General features: G+C 40.2%; 1 protein-coding gene across 1 annotated transcript; it reads right to left on the bottom strand.

Moving 5' to 3' along the window:
* Positions 1–18,917: 18,917 nt before the first annotated feature.
* Positions 18,918–22,104, bottom strand: SOSTDC1 (sclerostin domain containing 1). Its single transcript, XM_077809365.1, has 2 exons — positions 21,900–22,104; positions 18,918–19,333 (listed from the first exon to the last, which is right to left on the bottom strand). The coding sequence occupies exons 1-2, from the start codon at positions 22,102–22,104 to the stop codon at positions 18,918–18,920; spliced, it is 621 nt and encodes a 206-aa protein (XP_077665491.1).
* Between the last annotated feature and the right edge of the window lie 5,019 nt (positions 22,105–27,123).

Genomic DNA, 27,123 nt, shown 5'->3' with positions numbered 1-27,123 from the left:
AGGAAGCCATTCCCTTCTTCTGTTGTCACACAAGCACATACAACAGGCTCATTGTGGACATTACTCCACCCATCAAGACTCAGGTTAACAATTTAATGCTCTACAACTTTTGCATTCTGTTCAATTTCTCTTTCATACACTTTATCCAGCAATTTGCCTGCGACATCTGCTCTGTTGGGTGGACTGTATCCTGGTCTTAATGACTGAACCAAGTTAATGAAGTGTGGGTTCTCAGTCATACGGAAGGGAGAATTTGTTGCATAAAGAAACAGGGCAATTTTTTCGACAATTACCTCTTTTTGTAATTTGCTGGGTTTTATTACAAACTTATCTATGGCTGTTTCTGGATGATGGAGGCTTTTTTTTTTTTTTTGCTGCAGGTGATAAACTGTGGCTATGTGACATACATGATGTGACTGAAACACTATCATTGGCAGATAACTCTGAAACTATAAGAGATGGTGGTGATCTTGAAGGTGGATAGTCTTCAGAATCCTGTATGTTGAGGATGGATTCTCCTAAACAAAATAAGTCAATGCAGTTATTTAATTATTATTACCATACTGCTTATTTAGTATTACTCATTGCATTCACTGACACTCAGTACTACTTTAAAGGTGAAATTGTAAAAGAAAGATCTGCCTATTTCATCTATTTATTTTTTATCACGACTGCATCTAAAATGATAGTACCATAGAGAAACAACTATATTTTTTGCTCAAACATGAGAATTCAAGAATAGTCCAGAAAGAAGACAGGCAGTCCTTAAGAAAGAAGTCTGAAATAAAAATGTTTACCAACCTGAAGATCCTGCATGTTCAGACATGTTCCTTTGATCATCTTCAACGCAGCTTCCTCCTGAGAAGGAACACTTCTCATGATGTTGTTTCATTCGGGCAGCCAGGCCTTGCATTTTTTTCTTGCACTGTTTGCATTTTGCACGCATGCCTGTCTTACCCACAGGTAGAGAAACTTCATTCAAATCATCCCAAACTGGGTCTCTCTTACGGCCTGCTGCCATTATAGATTTTCCCTTCTAGTGAGAGAATGGTATGGTGGATCTCAAATCAATGAAGGCTACACTCAGAAAGGCCTCAAGACTTCTGGAATATGCTGCTCAAAGATTTTCCACTTTTGTTTCTTTTGCCTGTCCCTCCCTTCTCACATTCATCTCCAGACTTCTTCTCCTTGTCCAGATCTATTCCGCCCCCAACAATCTTCTATTCATTGAACTTTTTTGAAGCTTTGCACTTTTAGAGAGAGGTAAGGTATTGACTTTGTGTACACAAATTTGCAGAGGAACAAGAGGGTTGAGGTCTGTTATTTCTCACCTCTATTTATTTAATTATTTATTTAAAAACACTTTTGCTGTTAACAAGCATGTTATCTCTGGAGACACAAATCCACAGTTTGAGAACTGCAAAACTAAGCATCTCTGATGGTATCTTCTAGACTGAGCACTGAGTCCCATTGGGTAGATAGAAAGATTAACCTAAATAATCTATACAGAAGCCCCTGGAATCCCATAAATTTGGGTCCCTAATCCATGAACTCATTTACAAAACTTTTCTTAAACATTACATGAATATATTGTCTCATACTATAGAATTAGAATTTATAATCTCTATTCCATTATGAGATATCTTTGAGCTATAATGTATCTTAATTAAAACTATCTTTAGATAGGTTTTTTCCTCAAAAAGCATTTTATCAAAAAAATCGAATTTAAAAAAAAAATCCTTTTTTTAAATGTATTTATTTATTTATTTATTAAATCATTGATTTTTACCTACCCTGCTTTAAATGTCAGTGCTAATATCTGGCTTCATTTTAAAATTTCTAGTACATTTCACTGTAAAGACAGGCTCTGATTGTAAGCTTTTTATGGTGATTTTTTCCAAAACAATTCTTATTTATGGTCCACCCTACAATGACCCAGAAACTTTGAAGCCCAAAGGTCTCCTGATTTTTTATTTATTTATTTTGAGAACCCCTGACCAATTTCTGGCTTTGTAGAATTTCCTAGGCTTCTGCTGATGGCACTAGATATGCTGCAAACTGAGCCAGCTCCTCTTCTGAGAAACCAGTGTGGCCTCAAGTGAAGGGAAACTCAACAGAGGTGCTGTGTTGAAATGAGGTTGCTCTACTGACTCATAAAAAATAGAGATGTTCATTAGTGATATTCAACTAAATTTTCTCCGCCCCTGAAAGAAGAAGAATGCACCTAAAGGAGTACAGAGATGTGGTAAGGTGGCAGGCAGAAAATGTGTATGGCACTGATGTACAATAAGATAAAAATGAGAACAGTACTAACAAACAGAAAAGAGTCTTGGTAACAATGGAGCCAGGAAGGTCTTAGAAAGCCATAGATGCAAAACCACAATGAACCATTAGCCATAATGAGGATGGAGGACATTCAAAGGCAGAGAGGCCCCCACAGCTAATGAACAGAAACCACATCAGGACTGTTGGGAAACAAAGGAAGAGACTGTAAAGGAGAAAAGACAGAGTATGGTCTTTGCTTGGGGAAGAGTCTTACGGGAAGAATGGATTGACAGAAGCAATTCCAGGAGACAAAGAGGGCTGTTGGGGTTGTACAACAGAAAAACAGACTAACCTGGGTTGAGGAAGAAGAGTGTAAGAATGTTAGGAATGAGAGTATGAGGAACACATTGCTACAGAATCTGTGGAATTGATGGTCATATCTTGACACCAAAGAGCTCTGAAAATAGATTTTTCTTGCTAGAAATAGGAATGCCCTCTTTCTAGGTAAGTCTTGAGATGTCTTTAGTATTCTCATACTTCTCAATCTGTCCACCGTCTTCAGCACTGTCAATTACTTCCTCTTTTCAGAAATTTCCTCTGCTACTGGATTCAGAGACTGTGCTCACTTGGTTCTTTTTCCTTTGAATGCATCCCTCTTTCTGTAGGAGTTCCTTAGTGCTGTGTCCTCTTCCTCTACATTTTATTCCTGGTTGACTTCAGTAGGTGCATCAGCTTTCTTTGCTGTCTTTATGTTGAGACTTTCATATCTACCTTTCCAGCCTGACCTTTACCCTTTCAGAGTGTCTCTGACTGTCTGTTCAACATCTCTTCCTGGAGGTCAGCTGCCAACCCAAACTCAAAATTACTAAAACTCAAAGTCCTCATCTTTCCTCTTCTCTTTAATAAAATAGGCAACTTGCCATCCCCTCCGACCTTAAGGCTTGTTGGCCAAATTTTTTCTTTTTACTTTACTCTTGCCTTCTTTCCCTACATCAGTTCTGTACCTGAAAATGTGCTGATATTTTTTTCTGAAGTGCCCTCAAATGCATCTGTTCTTTTTTGTTTCCACCACCAAAACCCTCCTCTGTGCCCTGATCATCTACAGCAATCTCTCTGTGACCTCCTGACTCTTGCTTCACTCCCTCTTCAGTCTATCAAAAATGCAGTTGTAAAGAGTATCTCTCACTCACCAGTCCAGTCATGTCCAGATGCTGCTCTTCAGGTCTTTTCAGTAGTATTCCTTTGTAGCAAACTAAAGCTCTTTTCCTCCCCTTCATTGCTCCTGCATATCACTCTGCTCTCTGATTAGGGGTTTGTCTGGTGGTTTTTTTTGCACTCCTGAACACAAATTTCCAAAGTACTAGGCTTGCCTCCTAACAACAGGACCCTGCTTTCTCTCCCTCACTGGTCTTAGGATAATGGAACCACAAAGGTGGTGTGAAGCTACTTTTGCCTCTCCACCTCTGGCAATTCTCCAAGTGCAGCACCTGGATGGTTATGGATAGGACTGTGTTCTGTACGCAGGGCCGGCTCGAACTTTTTTGCCGCCCCAAGGAAAAAAAACCACCACCCAGACTGCCGAAGCCAAAAAAAAAAAAAAAAATGGCAGCCAGAGAGCCACAAAAGCACCCACCCCAATATTGGCCCCCCCCAGGCATGTGCTTCCTTAGCTGGTGCCTGGAGCTGGCACTGTCTGTAGGGTTAGTCTCCAGGCCACCTGAAAGCTGAAGAAAGCCGTTCTGAACACTGCAGCTATTTGGATGTCCATATGTAGTGATGGTTTGAAAAGGACCTCAAGGTTATGCAGTCACAGCACTTGTCAGTTCCTCAATGATTTTCTTTGCCTGTTAGTATCACCTTGATCTTGACTGGATTGAGCTTGATGCAGCTGGTTTTCATCTTAGTTCCTATTTCTTACGGACCTGGATCCACAAAGGAATCTAGGCACCTAAACTGCAAATTTATGCATGTATGTACCATTTTTAGGCGTCACTTAGATCCACAAAACCCCCGATTGGCTCCAGCCTAACCCTGTAGGTGCCTAAACTCACGTGGTGCCTAAGTTTATGCACTAAAAGTTGCCTGATGGCATAAGTTTCTGCCCCTGGGCATGTGCACTGCTGCGTTACTCTAGGCATCAGGCCATGTATCTCCCACTTGAGCCCCAGCACAATCCACGAATGGTTCCTTCTGGCCTTGGAATCGATGAATCTGAGTAGTTCTCCTGATGTCTCTTGCTTAAAGTTTAGTACATGCATGAATATTTGTAGGATTAGGTCATTAAAGGGAATTTTAGTTACACAAGTCATGCAGTATTTGGCCCTTTGTGTATCGCACACTACCTCACCTTCGTTTTACTTTACATGTTATATTTTTGCATGCGCAACAGATCTTACATATTTTAGTATGTGTATACGATTTTTGTCCACCAAACTAAATGGTAGTGTGGGTACTGAATTTTGGTTAATTGGTAAAGACATTTCATGTGTTTTTTAAAAAAAGAATTCACCAACTAGAGAGTAAATAGAGAACATAAAGTATTCTGACACAAATAGAAAGGAAAGTGTGAAATGTGGCATCTGTGCATAATGGAATGTTTTCATAACTACTTGCACTTCACTGTGGATAAGTGTTGAATGACATGTGGCAAGTTTCACCCATTGTGTTGCATTTATTTTATGTCTCAGCATTAACATTAGTTTAATTAGTTCTGATAATTTAAATTTGATCTGGAGACAAACCAGGCTTACTGATATTTTATGCAAGTATTAGAAAAATTAAGCAACCTGTTCATTTGATGTTTGACCTAAAATTACAAACATTTAAAAATCTGAACCTAAAGTGGTGCACTATGATTTGAATACCTTTTCAACTCCAACAGAAATTTTACACATTTACATCAAAATAATGTATTTTAAATGTTAAGGTATAGATTTAGATCATAAGCTTTTCAGGGATGGGACTATTTCTTACTATGTGTTTGTAAAGCACCTAAAACAGTGGGGCCTCTAGACACTGCCATAATGTAGGTAATTATAATGAAATAACCCCACCTGTAATATTTGGGGTTTTTTGGGTGTGGAGTGAAATTCGCCCACTGTGCTTCAGTGCTTCAGCACAGTGGGGACATTTGGAATAAGTCTGAGAGTTCTCTATGCCACCTACCTAATCCTGGTGGTTGTTGATTGTCTTTCTATGTATCTGCACGAAAAATCAGAGTGCCTACGGTAAAGAGCAGTGTAGTTATAAAATATACTTGGGCTGGAATACTATCAAAAGTCAGTTAATCAAAGAGGCAAAGGATAATATCTTTCACAGCCTCTGCACCTAGCCCCAGTAGGAGTTTTCAGTTATGGAGATTGTTTTTCAAATTTTAGTTAAGCCTGTGAGTCTTCGGCACAATTCCCTCTTCAGCACCTTGTTTTCAAATAATCTCAAAGTTTTGTATATATCCAAACAGTTTCTCCTCTTTGTTTTTATATCCTCCCAGTTCAGATAGCCTTGTAAAAATGTTACAAGTTGCTTGTGTCATGTGTTTTTTGTGTATTGATGACTTGCTTAAGAATCCTTTGCTCACATTGCAATTTTACTGAATTTATTAAAATGTCACATTCTTTTCTGTAACTTCCTACTTTGAACCCTTTAAACAATGCTTATAAAGTATAAAAAAATCATGTAAACTATTAGCTACCCATGCAAGTCTCTGGGCTCAATCCTTGTATGTTTCAGAGCTATGCTCAGCACAGAAACTGAGGAGGCCAAGGGCAAAAATGTCTTTATACTATCTTTATATCCTTCCACAATCCTGGGGCTGTCAGGGACCAGTCTGACCCCAGTATAATCTAGAGAAGCCTCAGTAGTGCACCAGGTTATGTCTTGTTTCAGTGACCCCCCAATGGGTAGTTCCAGCAGCCAGGAATCGCTAGGGCATCATTTGCTCCAGTTGTGACCCTTTCCTTCAACACAGCCTCTACCAACTACATTGACTCTACACAACTGGAGGATTCTCCTACCCGCTGGGGTAGGTGGAGCTCACCTCTGCAAATTCTTGGTTGATCTCTAGTCCCTTAGAGATGATAGCCAGCTGTCATAAATGCAAGCAGCATTTAGGCTATCCATCTGGGCTGGAACTATGGTGGCTTGAAAAGCAGGAAACCAGTTATGGTGTCCTGATGACCCTTCTCTCCTGTGCAGAGCAGATCTCACAGAAATCTTGAATAATCCTGTCTTTCTTTTCCTCAGTTTTGTAGTCATATGGGGATTGATTTGTCCTTTTAGATAATATTTCCTTCCCTGTTTTTGGTAACATCAGGTTTGGCAAGGAAGAGCTCTTAGGAAACCTTCATGGCAAAATAAAAGGTCTCTCGCTTTCACTTTGTTTTTATTGTTTTGTGGAGCCTGTAGAGCAGCCCTCCATTCTTTCCCTCCTTCAAGGCACTGAGGATGTTCTCCTTCAGCTTCTAGTCCCTTTTCTTTGTACTAAGACTCCTTTCTTTTGTTTATGCACGCATATACATGAATGTTATTTTTAGGAACTACCTGTCTTTCCTTTAAATCATTGCAGCATTCTGTCTTTCCATGCCTTTCTCAGAACATCAGGGAAACAGTTTTTGTGTTTGTCCCTCATTACGGGGTTAAACTGATGACTGCATGCTGTAGTGTGGTCACAGCTCAGTTAAAGATGGGAGAAGAGTCAAACTGGCCAGATCCTTTGTCCCAGCACATCTACTCCAACTGCACAAAACAGGCTTAAAACCCGTTGAAATGGCCAGTTAATTCCATCTGTATAGGGGAATCTTCCACTGGTGTAGAGCTGGCATACCTGGCTACACCTAAGGAGAAAGCCCGTGTTAAATTTAATCTCCTCCCACTCACCTTTCAGCTCATGAACAATCACCTCTGATTATAATAGGGATTATTAATAGGGATTTGTAATAGGGATAAATCGATCCAGAGAGAGAATGGGTTTGTTAAGAGCAATCAAGCAAGACTCCTGAAAAAGACTGGCAGGACGTGGAAGGCATCAGCCAGCCCAGTGAAGATTCATTTAAAGAGTCACAGGTGCAACAATAACACTTTTTTTAAAAAATAAACTGTGCTACATAAATAATTTATAGCACTGTCCTGGCAAGTGTCACTTGAGCCATGAGCTGCACTGACATAGGTCAATGCAGAGACAAGATTCCAGTTAAATTTCAGGAACTGAAGTCAGAGATTTGGGATGTGTGCAGCATTTTGAAAGTTCTAATTCTTGTATGCTTTCTTTTTCTGTATTTAATAAAAGTTTGGTTTTATGAATGGCACCGTAACGTGCTCTGAGTCATTTCTTCACAGAAGTACCCAGGTGCTTAGGATAGGTAAGTAGCAGTATCCCCAATCATATCAGGGAATTGTAAAACTCAACCAATGTGAAAAACTTTTGTAGATTCTTGGATGAAAAACCCCCTAGAAGTGGGAAGTATTATTTGTATTTATTATTACACTGACAATATTGCTTCTGTGACTCTTGTTATATTCATAGTGTTCCTTACTCATCCTTAGTGTGCCAGAAATATTCATCTGAGCTTCATGGGGAATGCAAGAGGGTCCATACTTGATTGGCCAAGAGGCACAAAAGAGATAACATTGACGTATAAAGTTACAACCCAGCAAACATGCTGGTCGCAGCTAAATTGTCAGGGATCTAAAATGCCATCAGGTGAGGTGAGATTACGGCCAGAAGCAAATTGATTACGGCCAGAAGCAAACTTTATTCACCAGTCCTAGATCTGTTTGGTATGCTTTAAACAAAAGGGGGTATGTGGGTTTCTTTTTTTCTTTTACACTGTAACCCTTTTAACAGGTGCCTTGGGCAAAGTGAATTGACTTAATGCCTGCCCTGTACATCACTGATTTGTGAACTTTTTAATCTCTTTAAAAAATGTTATTTTAGAGCTAACAAAGTGCTGGAATGACAGTCCTAAAGACTTGTAGACACAGCATAGACAGCAGCTGTGCTCTGCCCTGCACCTCAGCCCTTTCTGGATGGTCCACTTCTAGTGGTGAAAGGGGGAGTTCAGTCTTTCAATTCTTTTTGGTCCTAGGCGTGTCTGCCAAGAGTTTCAACAAGTTACCAGTTTTTCCCAATTTCAGTGGTGTGATGTGGCTCCCTGTCACTAGCAGTTGTACAGAGATTGTGGCCCATATCCTGGAAGGTATTTTTGGACTCCTAACATCCATTGAAATCTGTGGAAATTAGCCTAAATACATTTCAGGATCTGGGCCTATGAATTTATTTAACACAGACTCCACTGAACAACCATCAGATAATTACTTTTATTCACTACTGATCTGCTAGAAACAAACCAATGACTTAGTCAGAAATGCTCTGTATCCTATTACCAGTTCTCTGAGATATCCAGTCCCCTGTTCTTCCATTTTAGGCATTTTAAAAGTATTTTTTCCTGACATTCATCTCTATCTGTATCTCCTGCTTCCATTTAAGTTCTGACTTTTGCAACATTATACATTTTGAGAATACAGGATCCAGTTTTTCTTCAATACAATTTAGAAACTTCTTCATCTGTTTAGACAGAGTGGAGGAATGTGTAAATTTTCCACTGCAGTGAACAAGAATCCAAATGGCAAGCCAATGAGGGGGGCATCTGTCAAGAAAGAAGGGGGAAATTTTGTCATCAGCAGATACTTGTAAAAATATGGAGGTAGTCAGATTTGTAGCATGTGTCCAGTATTTGAATAGATTAAAAATCCCAACAAATGTTAATTTTTAAGGGAAGTTCATCAGCTATGTAGCTGGATTATATAATTAAGGCTTTTTGTGTTAAAAAATGCAGATAATTAAGCAAATAAAAACTGGAATGTTATAATTAACACTTGCCCTAATCTTGGCAGAGGATCTTGCAAACACATTTTGTTTTTTTGGGAAGGGGTGTCAAGATATATGAGTACAGATATGAAACGTGAAAGAAAGAGAGAGCTTAGTAGTTGTATAGAACTTGAAGGTTTTCTGTGGATGATTTCCTAATCACCATTCCTAATAAATCTTGGTCAAAAAATTTGATTATGAATTAAAAATTTTGTAAGGGTAGCACTGATCTTTTTGATAAGCATCACTACATTCGTGGTGGATGAGTATGGGCTAAATTCTCCCATGGGAAAAAACCTGATTATGTGGTGGAGTGACAGGGTTCTGAGAACTCTGTAAGTATGAACTTGCAGAGTTTCTGCTATGTTCTCCCCTTGTGGGGGAGGTGCATGGCCACATGGAGGAGGCAAGGGATGTGTCTTTGCAACAGGATGGTACATGAGGATCTGTGGAGATTTCAGATCCCAGTGTCTCCTTGGCTTTCTCCATAGCATTGTAACATGGCTGAATTGGAATCCAGGCTTGGCATACATGCTGTGGCTGTGCACTGCCCTCCACGTTGAGGTGCGTGGGGGTAGAAGTTGTAGAGATGCAGCTAGGAGCAGGATTAATTCCTGTGTGGGTATTTCCACTTGAAAATCCCCAGGGTCCTGAGGAAAGCATACCATGTACCATTGGCTGCACTCTGGTTCTGCCGCCTGCTGGTCAGCACCACTCAAAATCCAGTGGAACTTCAGTTTCTCAGTGTTCAAGTGAAGAAGTTCTGATAGTCTTGGAAAAGGGAAGGAACATACAATATAGCTCCTGCAGTCCTCCATGTATTGTTCTTGGGCCCTTCCTGACACAATTTCCACTCCTTTCCTCTGCGTATGACATGCCGGTAGAGAAACATCTCACCAAGCCAAGTTTTTAAACTTACAACACTGTGGTGTTAAAGGAAATGGCCTTGTTAAAGTTTCTCCAACAGTGTAGTATCTGTTGGCCAAACAGGAGGTCTGTATATAAGAAAATCATAATGGGTCATCAGAAAGTGCACTGGGAGCACAAAATTGGATTGAAAATCCAACTTTAAAACAGGGTGTTTTTATGCAAGAATGTTCAAAAGATCACTGCAGGCCTGTTCAAAATTCTGTAGAGTGAACATTTGGTGGTTCCAAATACTGTGATGACATCCTCACATTAGCGTTGGAAATGCAAGAAGTCCTTTGGTGCATGATTGGAAGTGCCCAATGGTATGTACGCTTTGGAATGAGGGAGTATTATGGTCACTTTCGGCTTATATTATGGTGGTAGATTGATGCAGTGGGTAAGGTAACTTGTTCTCACAAGATACTGGTTCTTTAGGATTTATGACTGCAGCTGAGAAATTTTGCTCAGTGGAAACAGCAACAGCAACAGCACCAAATGTGAGTACGCTGCTGCAGTAGTCTTTTGGGAATCACAACATTTGAGAATGTAGCATTTTCAAGATATTTTAAACATTTATTGTTATTTACAAAACAAAAAGAACAACACATTACTGATAAGAGTTAATATTGAAACTGTGTTGCAATAGAATCCAGATAACACTCCAAAGCAATATTAGTTTCCTTACAAAAATTCTACTTCTCTTAACAAAATCAAACATGACAATATCTGGAAACAAACATGAAAAGATTCAATCTGTTCCCTGCTGTTATATAATCCTTCATCACTTCCTATGACTCCACCCAAATTGCCCTCTAAAATTTGAAAAATGTATGTGTAAGGGTCAAAAACACAAATGCATGCCTGAGATCAATTTATATTTATAAATATTTAAAACAAAACCAAGAATGTTACACATGTGAAAACTACTATGTATAAATGTGGGCAGTTTTCGATAACAGATAAGTGCTGGGGGAGAGAGAGGAAGAAAGGGAAAAGTAATCCCTCCCTGTGCCAAAACATAAAACATTGCATCTTGCCATTTCAGAATCAGTTGCCATGGTTCAGAGCATTTCTCCATCCCAGCTTAATGCCCAAGGAGTCTGAACAGGAGCTTTCCTCAACTTGTCAAAAAAAAAAGAAAAAAAAATCCATCAGGCAACAAATAGCTTAATCTTGCTTCAGACGGTTAAAAACAAACAGTCCTCATTTTACAAGATTTCTCAATATATAATCTTTCAGTTTCCTAGTTTCAGTTTCCTTGCTTCCTGTTCCTGTGGTCGAACTGGACAAGCACTTCTTGTTCTTCCTAAGCCTCTTCCTTCAAGTTTCCACAGTTTCCTATGTATAAAACTGCTTCAGTGAACCCATCTTTTGCCTACTTTAGCATGGGATAGCACAAACTGGTTTATGTTTTTATTAGGTATCTTTGTAATTTCCCCACTAACTGCCCCCTGATCATTCCTCACAAACATAAATCAGATGTGGAACTTCTAGGCCAAACTAGATAATGAGTTCTCATCTCAATTACCATAATTTAAAAATAATAATGTATTCACTGTACAGAAAAGGAGACTAAACATATCTCCAAGCAGAAAAATATGAATGAGGGTGCTTTAGTGAATATGGCTCAAAAGAGCTAAGTGCTTTAGCCATGGGAGAAACAAGTGTGTTTATTTGAAAGGCAATAATACAGTTACTGTAGGATTACTGAAACATAGCAATAGAATTCAAAATGGAACAAGAAAAAATATATAGATGAGGTAATCAATAACATAAAATTAACATTTTATTTTATGTAATATTATTCCTTATTAGCTGATATTGTTGGTGTGACAGCAAGTGGCTTCCTCAATGCCTAGTAAGCACAGCAACTTTATAGAATATTCTGGTATAAGTTTCTCTTACAGTGAAGCAGATTTTGATACCTATATGTATATTGTATAGTACTTTATTCCACAAACAGCTCCATTGAAATCAATAGAACTGATTATCATTTACACTAACACATCTTTACACCACTCTGGCAGTTTAAAGAAGCCTTAAAGGGGGTATAAATTACATGTACCCATTCTTACATTTATGCAGTGTTACATTACCCGTTAAAGTTTTATATGTGTGTCAACTATGCGTTTTTAAAAACGAATGATATATTTACATGTTTATGGAGATTTTTCAGAAATTTGGTAAGAATAAATTTAGAAATATTTCAAGTAATTGTTTGTGCTGTATTGCATGACCAGCATTAATTAAGAAGGGAAAGTAGAATAATTACTTGTAACTGGAAGTCTTGAAGAAGATTTTCCAGGTGGTTGGCAATATAACTTACAAAAATTGTAAGAGTGGGGAGGAACTAATGCGTCAAGACAGCTCAGATGTGAAATGATCTGAAAGGTTGGATGTCTTTCAGAAAGATGCTCAGGCAGGTTTCTTGTTGTTGGGATGATGTGCAAGTAAAATGAACAAATCTAGTGACAGAATGTCTGCTTGACTCATAAATCTGTAGACAAATTCCAATTTTAACCTGGAGCTATATTTACATGTATGTCAATGAAATTAAAATCAAAGCCCCCTGCTTGGCCTACGGGAAAGGAAGTGCATCATGAGAAGAGAATGCTTTCCAGCACTGAAGGCTCCTTATAATTTTCCACTAAACACCTCCAGGTTAATACTGTAGCAACAAGAATCCCACATTGGAATGTGTTGAACAGTCCCTTTGTGATTAATGCTGTACCTCCTCAGGAAGGATGTAAAGGTCAAGTTTAGGAGGACTACAGAGATTTACTAACAGAAATCTGGTAGCTATTTCCAAGGGTATTATTCAAAAGTCTGCTTTATTTCCAAATAAATGACTGAACTTGTATTTGGCACTTCTGATTTCAAGGCTGCTGGTGAGGAAGAAACAAGGGGTATGTGACTATTACTAAAAAGTGAATAAATAAGCCTCTTAAAGGCCTTTCTAATCTTTGTCCTACAAGAGTCATACACTTTTGACCTCCAAAATGGAGAATGCTCTAATGACACCCCCACGCCACCCCTGCAACTCCACAGCATTCCCTTTCCTCTGAGTAGTTACAGTGCTATCAAAACAATCAACATCTGGTTTCTAATGTCTGTGGAAAATTGATTTTCATTCATTATAAATCAATTTGCCCCTTTGCTGTGGGCTACTGTCATCAACAGAAAAGTAATGAAATAATGATATATCTTACCCAATTGTACTGAATGTGTTCAGCTTTAATTTTCAAAAGATGAAAATAGCAGGCTTTTTAAAAAAAATAAAAAAAAATACTAGATTTTAAATGTAAAACTAACTTGCTTTTTCTAGAGATTGGATTGCAGAGGACCCACATTTCATCAGAGTGGAGATATCTTCCTTTGTCTTGTGACTGGTTGTCCATCAATCAGGAGGGCAGACAAAAGTATTTATTTACCCACTGAATAGAAAGCACTGAGATGAAAGATATCACTTTACACTATAGGCTGATGTTACAATAGCTACAGAGAAACACTATTTTCAGAAGCCCCGGGCCTCCTCACCCCACCCATTGAGGAGCATATTATATAGACAGGTTCTATACGTTCTGTAGAAGAAAATCCACTATCTATTCATGTAACAATGACCTAATCTGCCTCTACATTGTATTTATTCAATACATTTACAAGCTTCTTTTGTCTGTTTACATTTCCTAGTTTTCAATGAAAACATTCAAGGTCTGGCCTAAAGCTCTGTCCTTTTCAACAGAGGCTGAATGAATCTGACTAAATATAATATTATTGATCATATATTAAATGATTTCAATTCCATTTTTGAAGGTTAGTATTTGTTTCATTTAATTATAACAGCATGGCTCCAAGAGCTAATTATCAACACGGGCCCAGATCATACCACTGCATCCTCACAGGGAGGGGAATCTACATATTTGGAAGAGGGAAGTCAACTGACTCTACATCATTGTTTCCCTCTCATCTGAAACCTATGGATGGGGCTCTGTGCATTCAAGTTCAGCATGAGAAGAAAGGACTGAGACTATACAGGCCAGAGGGAGATGCAGGCAGGCTGGAGCCCAGAGGTGGGTGGGAATGGTACACATTGCCCTGTATAGCCCCGTGAATGGTACAGCTCAGGTCTCTAGTTATTCTTTCCTCAGAACTCCCATGGCTAAGGGAGATGCAATGCCAGAGAGCAAAGGAAGGCCTGCAATGCCAGAGCCACTGCAGATACACAGGGACTCCACTGGGATGGCATTGGCCTCTCTCAAGTCCCTGGAGATCTACCCAATTTGAGGGTGTACCCCGTTGGCTTTTCTGGGTGGGGGGGGGGCAAACCACATTTCCTCCAGCAAGACACTGTGAAGGGGTCCTCATAGAAATTTCTCCTTTCAGACTTGTCCATCCCTCTAAGACCCCTATACGTGTTACTGCAAGAACCGATGATCTGGTGTAAAGTTACAAATAGTATTCTTAAGAGTAGAATCATTATTAAAGTTATTATTTTTACAACTAAAACTCACTGTGCATAGAGGGAAGCTAAGACTGGGACATGATAGTCATCCCCTTTTTTATTATTATTATTATGAGCATTGTACTCCAATCACGTTAGAGTCAAATTCACTGCATGCGTAAGCAGACACACTTCTATTGACTTGACTAACTCCAGACTTCGAAGTTAGTTAATTATCCTAATCCTCGGTGCTTTTTCATCTTGAGCGATGGCTTGTCTACATCATGTGGCAATGCACACTAGAGGAGTGTGAATTCTAAATCACATCAACATGTTACACACTAACTGGCTTATGTAGACCTTGCTGGTGTGCACTAAAAGTTCAGGGTCTACACAGGGCAGTTAGTGTACAATACATCGGTGTGCTTTAGAATTCATGCTCTTCTAGTGTGCATTGCTGTGCCATGTAGACAAGCCCTAAATGTCTAAAGATTAGTGTGAAAAATGGATACATTTGTTGGCATTTGGAATAGCCTTACTCATAAAAATGAAAGCCTTGGATTTGCTCTATCTGTGGGGTTGTAATCTATGAGAGCCCTTTCTGCGTATTTATGGATTTGTCATACAACATTCCTGTGAGATAGGAAAGGAATATAATTCCCATTTTACAGAAGGTGAGAGATCAAGGTCCAGATTTTCCCATCCTCATTCATGTTAAGTAGTATTTTATTCCTTGAGTAGCCCATTGACTTAATTGATGAGTAAAGTACTATTCAACCTGAATGAACGGGACAGAATTGCCCAGCTCACATTAGATTCTGTGATTCTAAAACGTGGAATTGACCCTTGATTGCTAGAATCCAAGCCCAGTTTCAACCACAAGACCATCCTTCTTCCATTTAATGGATTAGTAACTCAGTTGATCAGGGAATAGGTAATAGAACACACACAACCTCTTTGTGTTGGCTGCATGTAGTGATTGACGGCTATTTTGTGTCCCCTGTGAAATGTGTTGATAGTTTTAATTTAGTTCCTAGTCTCCACATGACCAAAAACTGTCCAATAACAAAAAACATTATTAACTTTTTGGTTCTGTCTACACAAGACCTCCTTGTCCCCCCTAACCTGGTCCTGAAAATAGTTTAACTGCTAGTGTAGAGAGAATAAAATCATTTTCAACATCATTATAAAAAGGGTATTAGAAACTTGCTAGACCATAATGCCAGACCTTTTCTGTAACAATGCTGGGTATGGTTTTTCCTGTCGACACATTTTAAACATCAATTAGGTAAGAACCAAGGGAGATCAGTTGCTGACACCACTGTCAGAAAAGGGCCACTATCCTTGTGTAGACATAGTGAAGAAGACAAAGACTGAATTGTAATGGAGACTAAACTACCCTCTCAGTGCTAGAGGTGGTTCTTCCTAATAAGGTTGAGACTCCTTAGTAGGAAGGCATAGTGAAGCCAGATATACTGCTGCCCAGGCTATATGTGTTTTGTGGAAAAACATTTTCTCATTTACACTAAAACCCCTTTACACCCCTCTTGTAGTGTGTAAGGGCCTTAAACTGGATGTAAACGAAGGATTATTTAAGCTGCCAGAGTGGTGTGCAGAGGTTTTGGTATAATTGAGATTCCGGCCCTCCATTTCCAGGCTGATTAGTCTGGCATTTCCACGATCTCCCAAAGTTAATTTAAAGAAAACAATCTGGTTATTAACTTATTTATTTTTTCCTTAAATATATGACGCTATGTGTTCTATAGGATGATAGATTTCATCTTTTTCTCTTTCCATTTCCAAAGTTAAGGTGATAACCCCATAGGCCGAAAAGCACAACTACCAGTCGGAGAACACTTCAATCTCTCTGGTCACGCAATCACAGACATGAAGATCGCTATCTTAAAACAAAAAAACTTCAAATCCAGACTCCAGCGAGAAACTGCTGAATTGGAATTCATTTGCAAATTGGATACTATTAATTTAGGCTTAAATAGAGACTGGGAGTGGCTAAGTCATTATGCAAGGTAGCCTATTTCCTCTTGTTTTTTCCTACCACCCCCCCCCCCCAGATGTTCTGGTTTAACTTGGATTTAAACTTGGAGAGTGATCAGTTTGGATGAGCTATTACCAGCAGGAGAGTGAGTTTGTGTGTGTATGGGGGTGGGTTTTTGGAGGGGGGTGAGGGAGTGAGAGAACCTGGATTTGTGCAGGAAATGGCCTAACTTGATTATCATGCACATTGTGTAAAGAGTTGTCACTTTGGATGGGCTATCACCAGCAGGAGAGTGAATTTGTGTGGGGGGGTGGAGGGTGAGAAAACCTGGATTTGTGCTGGAAATGGCCTAACCTGATGATTACTTTAGATAAGCTATTACCAGCAGGACAGTGGGGTGGGAGGAGGTATTGTTTCATATTCTCTGTGTATATATAAAGTCTGCTGCAGTTTCCACGGTATGCATCCGATGAAGTGAGCTGTAGCTCACGAAAGCTCATGCTCACATAAATTGGTTAGTCTCTAAGGTGCCACAAGTACTCCTTTTCTTTTTGCAACTACAAGAACGTTTCTCTTTTTTTCTCATACATAATGTTACTTTCATATGTGTTCTTAAAAAAATTGGGTAAAGGGAAGCAAATGTAATTAGAAAGACTTTTGCAAAGTCATTAAAATTTGGGATCCTAGGAGCCAAATTGTGGCATGCATTTTTAAACAGAGGTCTTCATTAATAACCATGAGGAGTTCCACTTTAAAAATGATGGCACAATACAGTTCTTGAGCCTTATTTATTTAAAATGTAAGGTGGACTGATCGAAATATTCTGTCAAAGAGGAGTTTTGTACAGCATTCTTTATTAGGGCCAGATTCTCCATTGCCCTGTTCCCTGGGTAGCCATTTACATCTGTGCTAAAAGGGTGTAAAATGCTACCAGTTGAGAATGATACAGCAGGTTGGGGAACCTAGCCCTTACTGTTTACACCAATATAGAGTAATCATTGAGTACAAGTATTGATGAAAATCATCTCAGTCTTAGTATAGTCTGAATGATAACCAACATGATTCACAGACTATGTTGAAAAATTTGACAGCTTACTACATATTTCACAACATTTGGTGAAGAATGTGCAAGACTAAATTGTGTTTAGAAGAAAGATTATATTGATTACTATTTTAACCATAAGTTTGATATTTATAATCATAAATGGAGAAATATAAATAAATTGGGGTGGTTTTATTAGCTTGTAAAACCTCCCAAATATATATTTATTTTCTACAATGTACACATTGAGAATTGTTAAATATGAGCCTGGTTTGGACCACTAATAAGCACCAGCTGTTAGAAGGTCACATAAGACCTCTACAAGCCAAAGGAATCCATTGAAAGGTTATTTTTATGCTAAATATTGCTGCAAGACTTTTTATGGCACTTGCCTTCAATCAAGTAGGTAAAACATCCCACTTTATTAGATTGCATGCCATGATTGGTCAAAAATGTGTGCATTTTCATACATGTTAGAGTCCCAAAGACGATACATCTTTATAGCTGTTTATTTTGTTAAAAAAAAAGAGAGAGAGAAACTGATGAATTTGAAAGGAAGTCATTTCTATCTTTTGATTGCACATTTTAAACAAAAATAATACAGAGCTTATGATGCACAAAACAGTTTTCAAAATGCTACTTGCAAAATAAAACCCAAAACTATTAATGTTCAAAATGAAATATATATATATATATATATACGTACCAAGAATGCTAAAACATCTATTTTACATTATCTACAAAATGTATATTCTAATCCAGTCACAAATCATAAGAAAATACTTTGATACATGGAAAAAGCTATAAAACATAAGATGAACATTTTGAAAAAAAAATTACATGTAAAAAGCTCATTAAATAATTACAGTGACAAATAAATAGTTTATTCAGCTTTACTTTTCAATTGCTGCCATGCATATTTTAGTTTTTGGTAGACAGAAGAAAAAGATCAGCATGCAAGGCATTGTTTTGTTAGAATGAAACTGACAACAGTTACTGATTGCTGCTTTTAAGCAAACGTGTCAAAAGTTCATAAAATATTATTTGGAAGGCAAGAGACATTTGCTAATCAACTGTTCCCATGAAAATTTACAACAAAGCACCTTTCTAAAAAATATAATTTCAGTGAATGTTCATGGGAACAATTCTTTGCCTCCACACCTCAAAAAAACGTAAGACTTCATTGTGTGGGGTTGGAAGGCTTGTGGTACTGCCCATCTGGAGCATTTGGAAAATCACCAAAAAGGTCCATATGCACAGAATGCCATTTTGAGTTTGGTCAAAGCAATGCACCATCAAGTGAGAACACAGCAATGGCAGACTTGTCTTTTAAGCAGTCAGATCTGTAAAGAAGATGGTTACAGATGAGTTAAGTTTTGGGGGAAGGGTTGCCTGACTTCTAACTTGAGCTGTGCTTGCTGGATTTACTGGCTCTTTTTCTCTCTTTGTGATGCTGCGTGGGCTTTGCCTGAGAGGTTCCCTCAAAATTGTGGCTGGACTCATTGTGCTGCCTGGTGTACCTCTTGCATTTGCAGGCCGTGACCACGGTTATTTTGTAGGTTCTTGTACTTCCGTCTTGACACTGGAGCTGGATCCTCTGTGTGCGAGTTTTGTCATTGACACATCTCCACTCTTGGGAGCTCCTTCTGCTCCAGTACTTGGTTCCATAACCTCCTCCAATCCAGTTGGGGAGCACTGGCAAAGGGAGGCACTCACCAGCACACACAAGCTCTTTCAAAGGATTTATGCTGGTACACTGGCCATCTGAAATGTACTTGGTGGATCTCAGTTCCCGGCAGCCAACTTGAACGCGATCTGCAAAACGCACAGAACAATGAACATTGAGATTCATAAAGAAAACATTTCCTAAGCCATTCTTCAGACTCCAGCTCATTTTCAAATGATCACAGCATGCATAGCAATTGATGACACAGGCTTAGACTATAAGCTTTTGGGGATGATCTTTTAATTATATATGCATAAAGTGCCTAACACAATAGGGCCTTGATCCATGATGGGGGCCTCTAGGTGCTATCATGATACAAATAATGATATATATGTCATAGCACTGCAGGAGCAATATAGTCACAGTTGAGGAGGCAATTTCATTCTAAGCCTCCTATGGTCAGGTGCATGGAGGGAAAAAATGCCCTGGGGTTGAAGTGTCTCTTGCTTGTTCTTTTAGAAGGAATTTGCTCTGGGATGTTTGGTAAAACTCTGTTGGACCGTTAGTGTGAAAAATAGTGTTTTTCAGGATTTTAGAAATTATTCTAATGCATTTGAATAAAGAATTGTTTTATTTTAAAATGTCATACTTGCTATGGATTTCATCTCCAGTGAAGGCTAGTGTTCTGAAGAAAAACTGTTTTATAAATAATAAAAGTTGTGTTTGAAAATTATGTTTTGCACATGATTTTCAAATTTTTAATCCTGTACATTGGTCATTTTGCCTTAAGGATAACACATTAGTATGTACAGTATTCCTTATACTTCTTATACCTAATAGAGGGAATACTGCAAATCCTGAGGCAACTTTTGAGTTCTCTAGGTGAGTTGACATGGTATAAAGGTGCAGAGCTGCAAATATAGGCATGTTTGTACCTGCTATTATGTGCAGCTCTGCTCACTGCAATAAACACTACTGTTTAGTTCAGTAATTACACTTAGACATGAAGGTAATATAATATGCAATCCTTCACTGCCTGTTCTCTTCCTCTTTCTGGAGGAAATGTACACTGGAGATTGTACACATATTATACAAGAGGGCTCACCATTGATGCTTTTAAAAATAGAAGTAATAATCCCTAGAATGATACCTTAGAGTACAGATACAAGGGTTTGAAGGTACCTCACCCTATCAGTTACAAGATGCCTCTGTTTTGGTTTGGTTTTTTAATCAAACTCTAATCAGAGACATCGAGTTAAGCCAACCATTTCTCCTTGTCCCACTGCTTGCAAGGTGCACAGTCCAGGGGGGATTAGGAATTTGAAGACTGTTCTGGATAGATGATTTACAAAAGGACTGGTTTCTGGACTACTTGACTGGCTTGAATGATTCACGCTCTCCTTCTTCCCTGCAGCTGCACTCAGGAATGTACCTGGAAGCAGCTGATCACAGCTTTGATTTGTCTTGCCTTCTGTTTTTATGTATGTACAGGTTCAGCTTTCCCGTAGTGACAGGTCATTGACAATGAATACCTACTGGGCTGCTCCAGTAATCTCATAATGACGAGACATTTCCTGTGCAGTTAAACCACCCGTATTCATAAAAGCTGACACGTCTTGGCTTTGCTGAAGGATATTGCCATCAGTTTTTGCCTTTGCTTTCCAGCGATGCCGCTGTTCTTACTGAATGAATGTGGGTCGGTTTTTCATTTCAGCTTAATGAAGTGGGGATGGGAGGGAACGGATCAAGCCAGAAAAAGGTTTCCACGTCCGCAGAGAATCGGGAGGAGAAAATCCCATAACATATAAATATATATATAATTAAAAAAGTAATTTGGAGCAGAGATCACAGGTAGGTTGTGAACCTGTTTGTTTACTTTTGCTAGCGGCGTGAAGCAGGTAAGTGCTAAACCAGGAAGTGAAAAACAAAAAGCTGGAACAAAATCAAAAGCTTTTTGCCTGGAAGAGTTACATTTCCGAAGTAGCCCAGACAGGATGCTGTACCTACACACTGCGGCACTGAAAGCCAGGGTGAGTGAGCTAAGAAAGCAAGCACATTTCAAATGTCATCTCCCCCATTTTCTTTACCTTCCTCCTCTTTTCTACTGCAGCAGCATCATAAACTGAGCTCCCGGTTTAAATGACTGCATCTCAGCTACAGTTAGTCACGTGACGCCCCAAACACGTTGAGGGCGAAGTTGGTCGGTGTGTGCCCAGAGGGAGTAAAGAACTAACAGAACATCGTTTCCTTCCCTGGATTTCATTGGAGATTTTATTTTCCTTGACCTATTACCGGGGTGATGGAACGTGCAGGGATAAAACGTGTCCGGCAAAGCCAGAACGCCAGGCTGCGTGTGTGGCTCTGGGGAGCAACAAATCCAGCCGGTTTTTGTTAAATTACCCCTCTCAGGGATCACTGCCTAGGAAGTGAAGTGAGTCCGATGAAGTGAGCTGTAGCTCAGGAAAGCTTATGCTCTAATCAATTTGTTCGTCTCTAAGGTGCCACAAGTCCTCCTGTTCTTGTTACGGACACAGACCCACAGGGCTGCTACTCTGAAACCTGCCTAAGGAAAAGGTGCTCATCGACCAGTGCCTGGTTCTTACTGCAAACTGGACATGGGTTCGAACAGAAACGTAGGCTTACATTGGTTAGGCATGAACCCACCCTACCAGAGGCGTAGCAAGGGATGGGAAGCGCTGAAAGTGAAACACTTACTGTTACGATCTAATCCAGTGTTGCCGTAATGCCTGCCTCCGTTCCTGGCTTGATTCAGCGTGCTGTTGCTGCTCGGGCTCGCTGGGACAGGTTTGACCACATGTGTATAAAGGATCTCTGTGGCATCATTCTTGAAAGCCAAACAGCTTTTCATGAAGACGCAGGCGAGGAGAAAACCGGAGAAGTGAATGGCAGGGAGGATCATGGTTGGTTCGGTTTCTGCCTGCCGGAGCTGGGTGAATTCCTTTCCTTCAGCTTCTTCCCTGTAACTCTGAAATGCCTCTTGAAGGTTTCCCTTATATATCCACAGAGGCTTGGCACTCATGCAGGTGTAAAGTTGTGGATTGATTCGGAATGAAAACACGGAGAAGGGGTGGGATTCCCTACATGAGCCAGCAGCGATATTTTACCAATCGAAAAGAAGACTGCAGTGAAGGAGGAGCCTGCTTACACTAATTGCAGGATTCCTCGTTGGGGCTTTGAGGGTGTCAGGAAACTGTGAACTGTATGGCAGGAGGCAGACCGAGGTAGAGCCTGCAGGCTCTGTTCTGCCATTCCAAACTCCCCGCATGTCTGGGATTTTTGTGTGGTGCGGCTGAAACAAAGTGTAACTGGGTGTCTGTCTTCTTCCTCTTGTACAAAGTCGCTATTCCCTCTCCTACGATGTGCCTTTGGGAGAACTGGCCAGCTATGTAAAGAATGAAAATATGACACAAAATATACAAGCTGCACATATTTTAGCTATTAAGAATAAGACTTTTCAAAAAATACACTGTGGAAAATGTAAAGTTCTCTCCAGATAGATTTAAATAATGCAGCTTTGATCAACAGGGACTATTGCTAGAGAAACTACTTGCGTTTGGGGAGCATTGGCTTCTCCATGTGCAGGGAGTTATAAGTATATAGTTCTGTGTCACCACCGGTAATAAGAAGTTCCTCCAGGCTTCTCAATACAATCATCCATATTCATAGACCTGCATTATACTCACTCACCAGACTCACCTCATTTTGTTTAGTAGACTGCCAAGAAGAGTAAAACATTTTTTTAAAAAAATGTAAATATATTTTTCATATAATAATAAATTATTACATAGAGGAAAGAATAAGCCTTATTTTGACATATAACATTTTGCTTGTATCTTATACTTACTCAATATTCCATAAAATCCTGAACAGAAAACTGTGGCCCAAATTCAACTGCTGGTATAAACTGGGGTAATTCCAATGAAACCAATTCCTGTTTACATCAGTGGTGAATTTGGCATTCATTATAAAGAAAACTAGAGTTATTGATATTTAAAACCTACAAGATTTTACTAGCAAACTTTTTCTAGGGGGAAGTAACACAACAGCCCCACAGGAAGTCAGATCACACAAAAGGTAACACATTAGTGGTCGATTCTTAACTCACACTCAGGAGCGGATTTACCATGAAACAAGCTGTGCTGTGCCATGGGGCCCCCAACATGCAGGACAAATCTCATCTGACAAGCTGCCCCTGAGTCCCAGCCAGTGGTGCAGCAGGGCTCAGGCAGCCAGGCTGCCTGCATGCTGCGGCCGGTGGCCCTGCGCTGCTCCTGGAAGTGGCCAGCCGCCGGAACATCTCTGTGCGCCCCTGGCAGGGGGAGGCAGCTCTGCACGCTGCCCCTGCCCCGGGCAGCGCACAGAGACCCACTGCCTCCCTCCCCCGAAGGGTACACAGAGAGGTGCCAGCAACAGGGATAAGGCAACTCCCTGCCCACTCTGCCTCCCTCGCTCCATGCCACGCTGCTCCCAGAAGTGGCCGGCATGTCCCTTGGGCCCCTGGTGTGTGTGTGTGTCTCTGCACGCTGCCCCCACCCCGAGCACCAACTCTGCAGCTCCCATTGGCCAGGAACTGCGGCCAATGGGCACTGCAGAGGCGGCACCTGCAGGCAGCGGAGCGCGGAGACATACACACACCCCGGCCAAGGAGTCGCTGCCAGAGGAGTGTGTGCTGCTCACGGTAAGTGCCACCCTCCTGCCCCGCTCCTGCACCCCAACCCCCTGCCCCAGGCCAGAGCCCGCACCCCACACCCAATCTTCCTCCCAGAGCCCAACCCCTCACCCCTCCCACACCCCAACCCCCTGCCCCAGCCAAGAGCCCACACCCAAACTCCCTCCCAGAGCCCAACCCCCACACTCTCCTTCACACCCCAACTCCCTACCCCCAGAGCCCACACCCAGAACCCAAACTCCCTCCCAGAACCTGACCCTCACATCTCCTCCTGCACCCCTACCCCCGCCCCAATTAAGGTACCTCACTTTATTTTAATTTACTTCCCATTACTTATAATGTAGGAGGAGGATGAAGAAAAAAAGAATGAAAAATGGTGGTGGGGAGGGAGATAAGAGAGAATGTTCTTTTTCTTGGCTGGGTCCAGAGGGGTGGGGGTGGGGGGGCGAAAATGAAGCTGCGCACGGGGCCCCACTAACTCTAAATCTGCCACTGCTCACAGTGGTGTAATTCAATTGAAATCAATAGAGTTACTCTGGATTGACACTGCTGTAGTGAGAGCAGAACCAGGCTCAAAGAATTACCTTTAAAGACCTGGGTTAAAACCAAAGTAACTCACTAAGAAAACGAGTTCATCTCATCCTAATCCCCAATGGACATTTCTCTACAACTCCCAGACCTTGATCCTGCACCACTGAAATCAATGGGGACTTTACCATTGACTTCAATAACAGGAGCAGGTCCAAAATCACCACTCAGCTGACAGGCTATGCCTGAGAGACAGAGAAATAACTGGCATGTTGCAAGGCAGAAGTGAGGTGTATTGGCAGAGCTGTGTGCAGGGAAGCTTGATTAATATCTGCTTGTATTATGACTAGACCCACCCAATTCTGGAATAACAAGAATGTTGCAAGATCTACTAGCAGACCTATGTGTGGAGAAGCTTGGTTAGTACTTAGCTCCAGTCAAGGCTATCAGTTTCTTGTTTTAATGTACATTAAATTCATCCAGAAAAATACAGACATTATTAAATCACCTTCCTTTCCAAAAACCAGTTATAAAGTAAAGGTTCCTTTAAGCTATTCAAGAAAGTATGTATATTATGAAATTAGTAATATTAGTAAAGGATTTTTCTGTAATTGTGGCAAACCAAATATATGCTTTTTTGTGTTTTATAAATTTTATCTTAATTTTTCTCCCCAACTGCAGATAATAAAGAGCGTCACACACTTTTCCCATAATATGTTTTCTGGACTGGTATGGCCCAAACATCACAATACAAATTTTAAAAAGTACTGTGTCTATTGTGCAGTTATCCCTGGTACTGAGGACAGGGTACCTCTTTTTAGAAGGAAGATGGTTATTCCTTGGTTTGGGTAGGGAACTGTTTTCTCTGATAGGGGTAGGGCACTGGTTTCTCCTTTTTGTAAGAGAAATGCTGGGAATTTTCTTTCCAGTGATTATGGGACCAATATTGTAAAGTGCTAAGAAAACTCTCAACTCCTGCTGACTTCAATGGAAGTTGGGGCTGCTCGCTCAGCACCTTGCAAGATGGGGATACATGAAACCTCCTAGAACTGCCCAGAACTTTCTGCTGGGCTTAGTGAAGATAAACCTAAGACAGGCCTCCTGAAAACTTGAAGGAGTACTAGTTCAGTTCACTTTTGAAATTGGTGGTGATGGGAAAGATCCCATCTCCCCCATGTGCCAGTTGGTTGTAGATAGTTTGTTTTGTTTTTATTATTTTAGACCCATCTTTACACCTTGCTTTTCCATATGTTCAAAATATTTCATGAAAATCTGTCCCAAGAGCTCTCTCCTGTGATGTTCCACAGGATTTGATTCATTCAGCCCTCCTGTTCGACATGGATTTGAGGGTTTTCAGGAGATGGTGAGATAATTTGAGCTACAATTGTAACTCATTGTAAGTATGTGGATGATTGTCTTGTCTTTCATCACACCCAGATGATGCATCATACCCAGATGATGCATTTTTAGTGCTTGGATGAGATAGGGGTATCAGTATAAGAGTCACTGTCATGAAAGGTTTCAGAGTAGCAGCCGTGTTAGTCTGTATCCACAAAAAGAACAGGAGTACTTGTGGCACCTTAGAGACTAACAAATTTATTTGAGCATAAGCTTTCGTGGGCTACAGCCCACTTCATCGGATGCATGCAACTCAGTCGAGACAAGATGGACGTGCTGATGGTACATGAGGAGATTTGCTCACACTTTGTAAAAGAAGTTCACAGTTTGGAAGTGTTTCTTGATGCCCAACTCTTCATAGATTCCCAGAATTAAATATCTTTTGCCACTTTTGATCAGGTGATTGTGATCATTCCTTTCTCATATGGATGTAGATACATTTATCCATTCCTTTGTGACCTCTAGACTGCAAAGTGTTCTACCCTGGCTGCCCTTCTCCAGATCAGCAGCTATGGCTTATATAAAACATTGCTCCCTCCTTAATTAGCAGTGTTGGCCATAGGTATATTACAAGAAGTTCTTTGAAGCCTGTACTGGCTTCCTATTTGCCTCCAGGTAGGATTCAAGATATTCCTATTGATCTATAAGGCCCAATCTGTTTTGAGTCCTGAGTGATAAATCCCCTACTGTTTATGTGCCATTTGACAGTTGAGATCAGCCGGGTCACAAACTTAGGGTTCAATGTCTGGGAATTTGAGTTTGGCTGTTCAGAGAGACGGGCATTAACTCTGGAATCCACTTCCCCCATTGGTTCATCAGATCCTGAATCTATTGACATCAGGGCATGGTATAAGGCCCAACTATTTGCTCAGACTTTTCCTTGAAAGGGGTAATTGTGGGGAAAGTACAAAGCTTTACCTTGGAGCAAGGTGTGAGTCTATTAGGTGGTTTGTTTTAAATGTTTGTACATGTGCCCATAGATTGTGTGATGAGTACATTACATAACTCTCAAAATAATTAAGTAAAGGTAGTGTTGGAGGCTACAGATACATGCTTTTTGTTGCCTGACTACTTTTTGCATCTGAATAGTCACACTTCTGAATGATCTCACAATTTACTGATAATATCATTCATCATATGTATATGTTCTTGTAAAGAAGGGTAGTCACAGTTACTCACACATTAAATATTACTTCCTGCAACTACTGGGATAGAAAAATATACACACTGTCTTCTCATTGTGTGCAGAATAATTCAATGTGTACTTTCTATAAATCTCATAAAAGAGAATTCCCTTGATACTATATGAATTTATGACCATTT

Source organism: Eretmochelys imbricata, chromosome 2 (assembly GCF_965152235.1).
Source record: "Eretmochelys imbricata isolate rEreImb1 chromosome 2, rEreImb1.hap1, whole genome shotgun sequence".
NCBI lineage: Eukaryota > Metazoa > Chordata > Testudines > Cheloniidae > Eretmochelys > Eretmochelys imbricata.
Note: the sequence above shows the minus strand (reverse complement) of the source record. Positions and strands in the feature narration are given on the sequence as shown.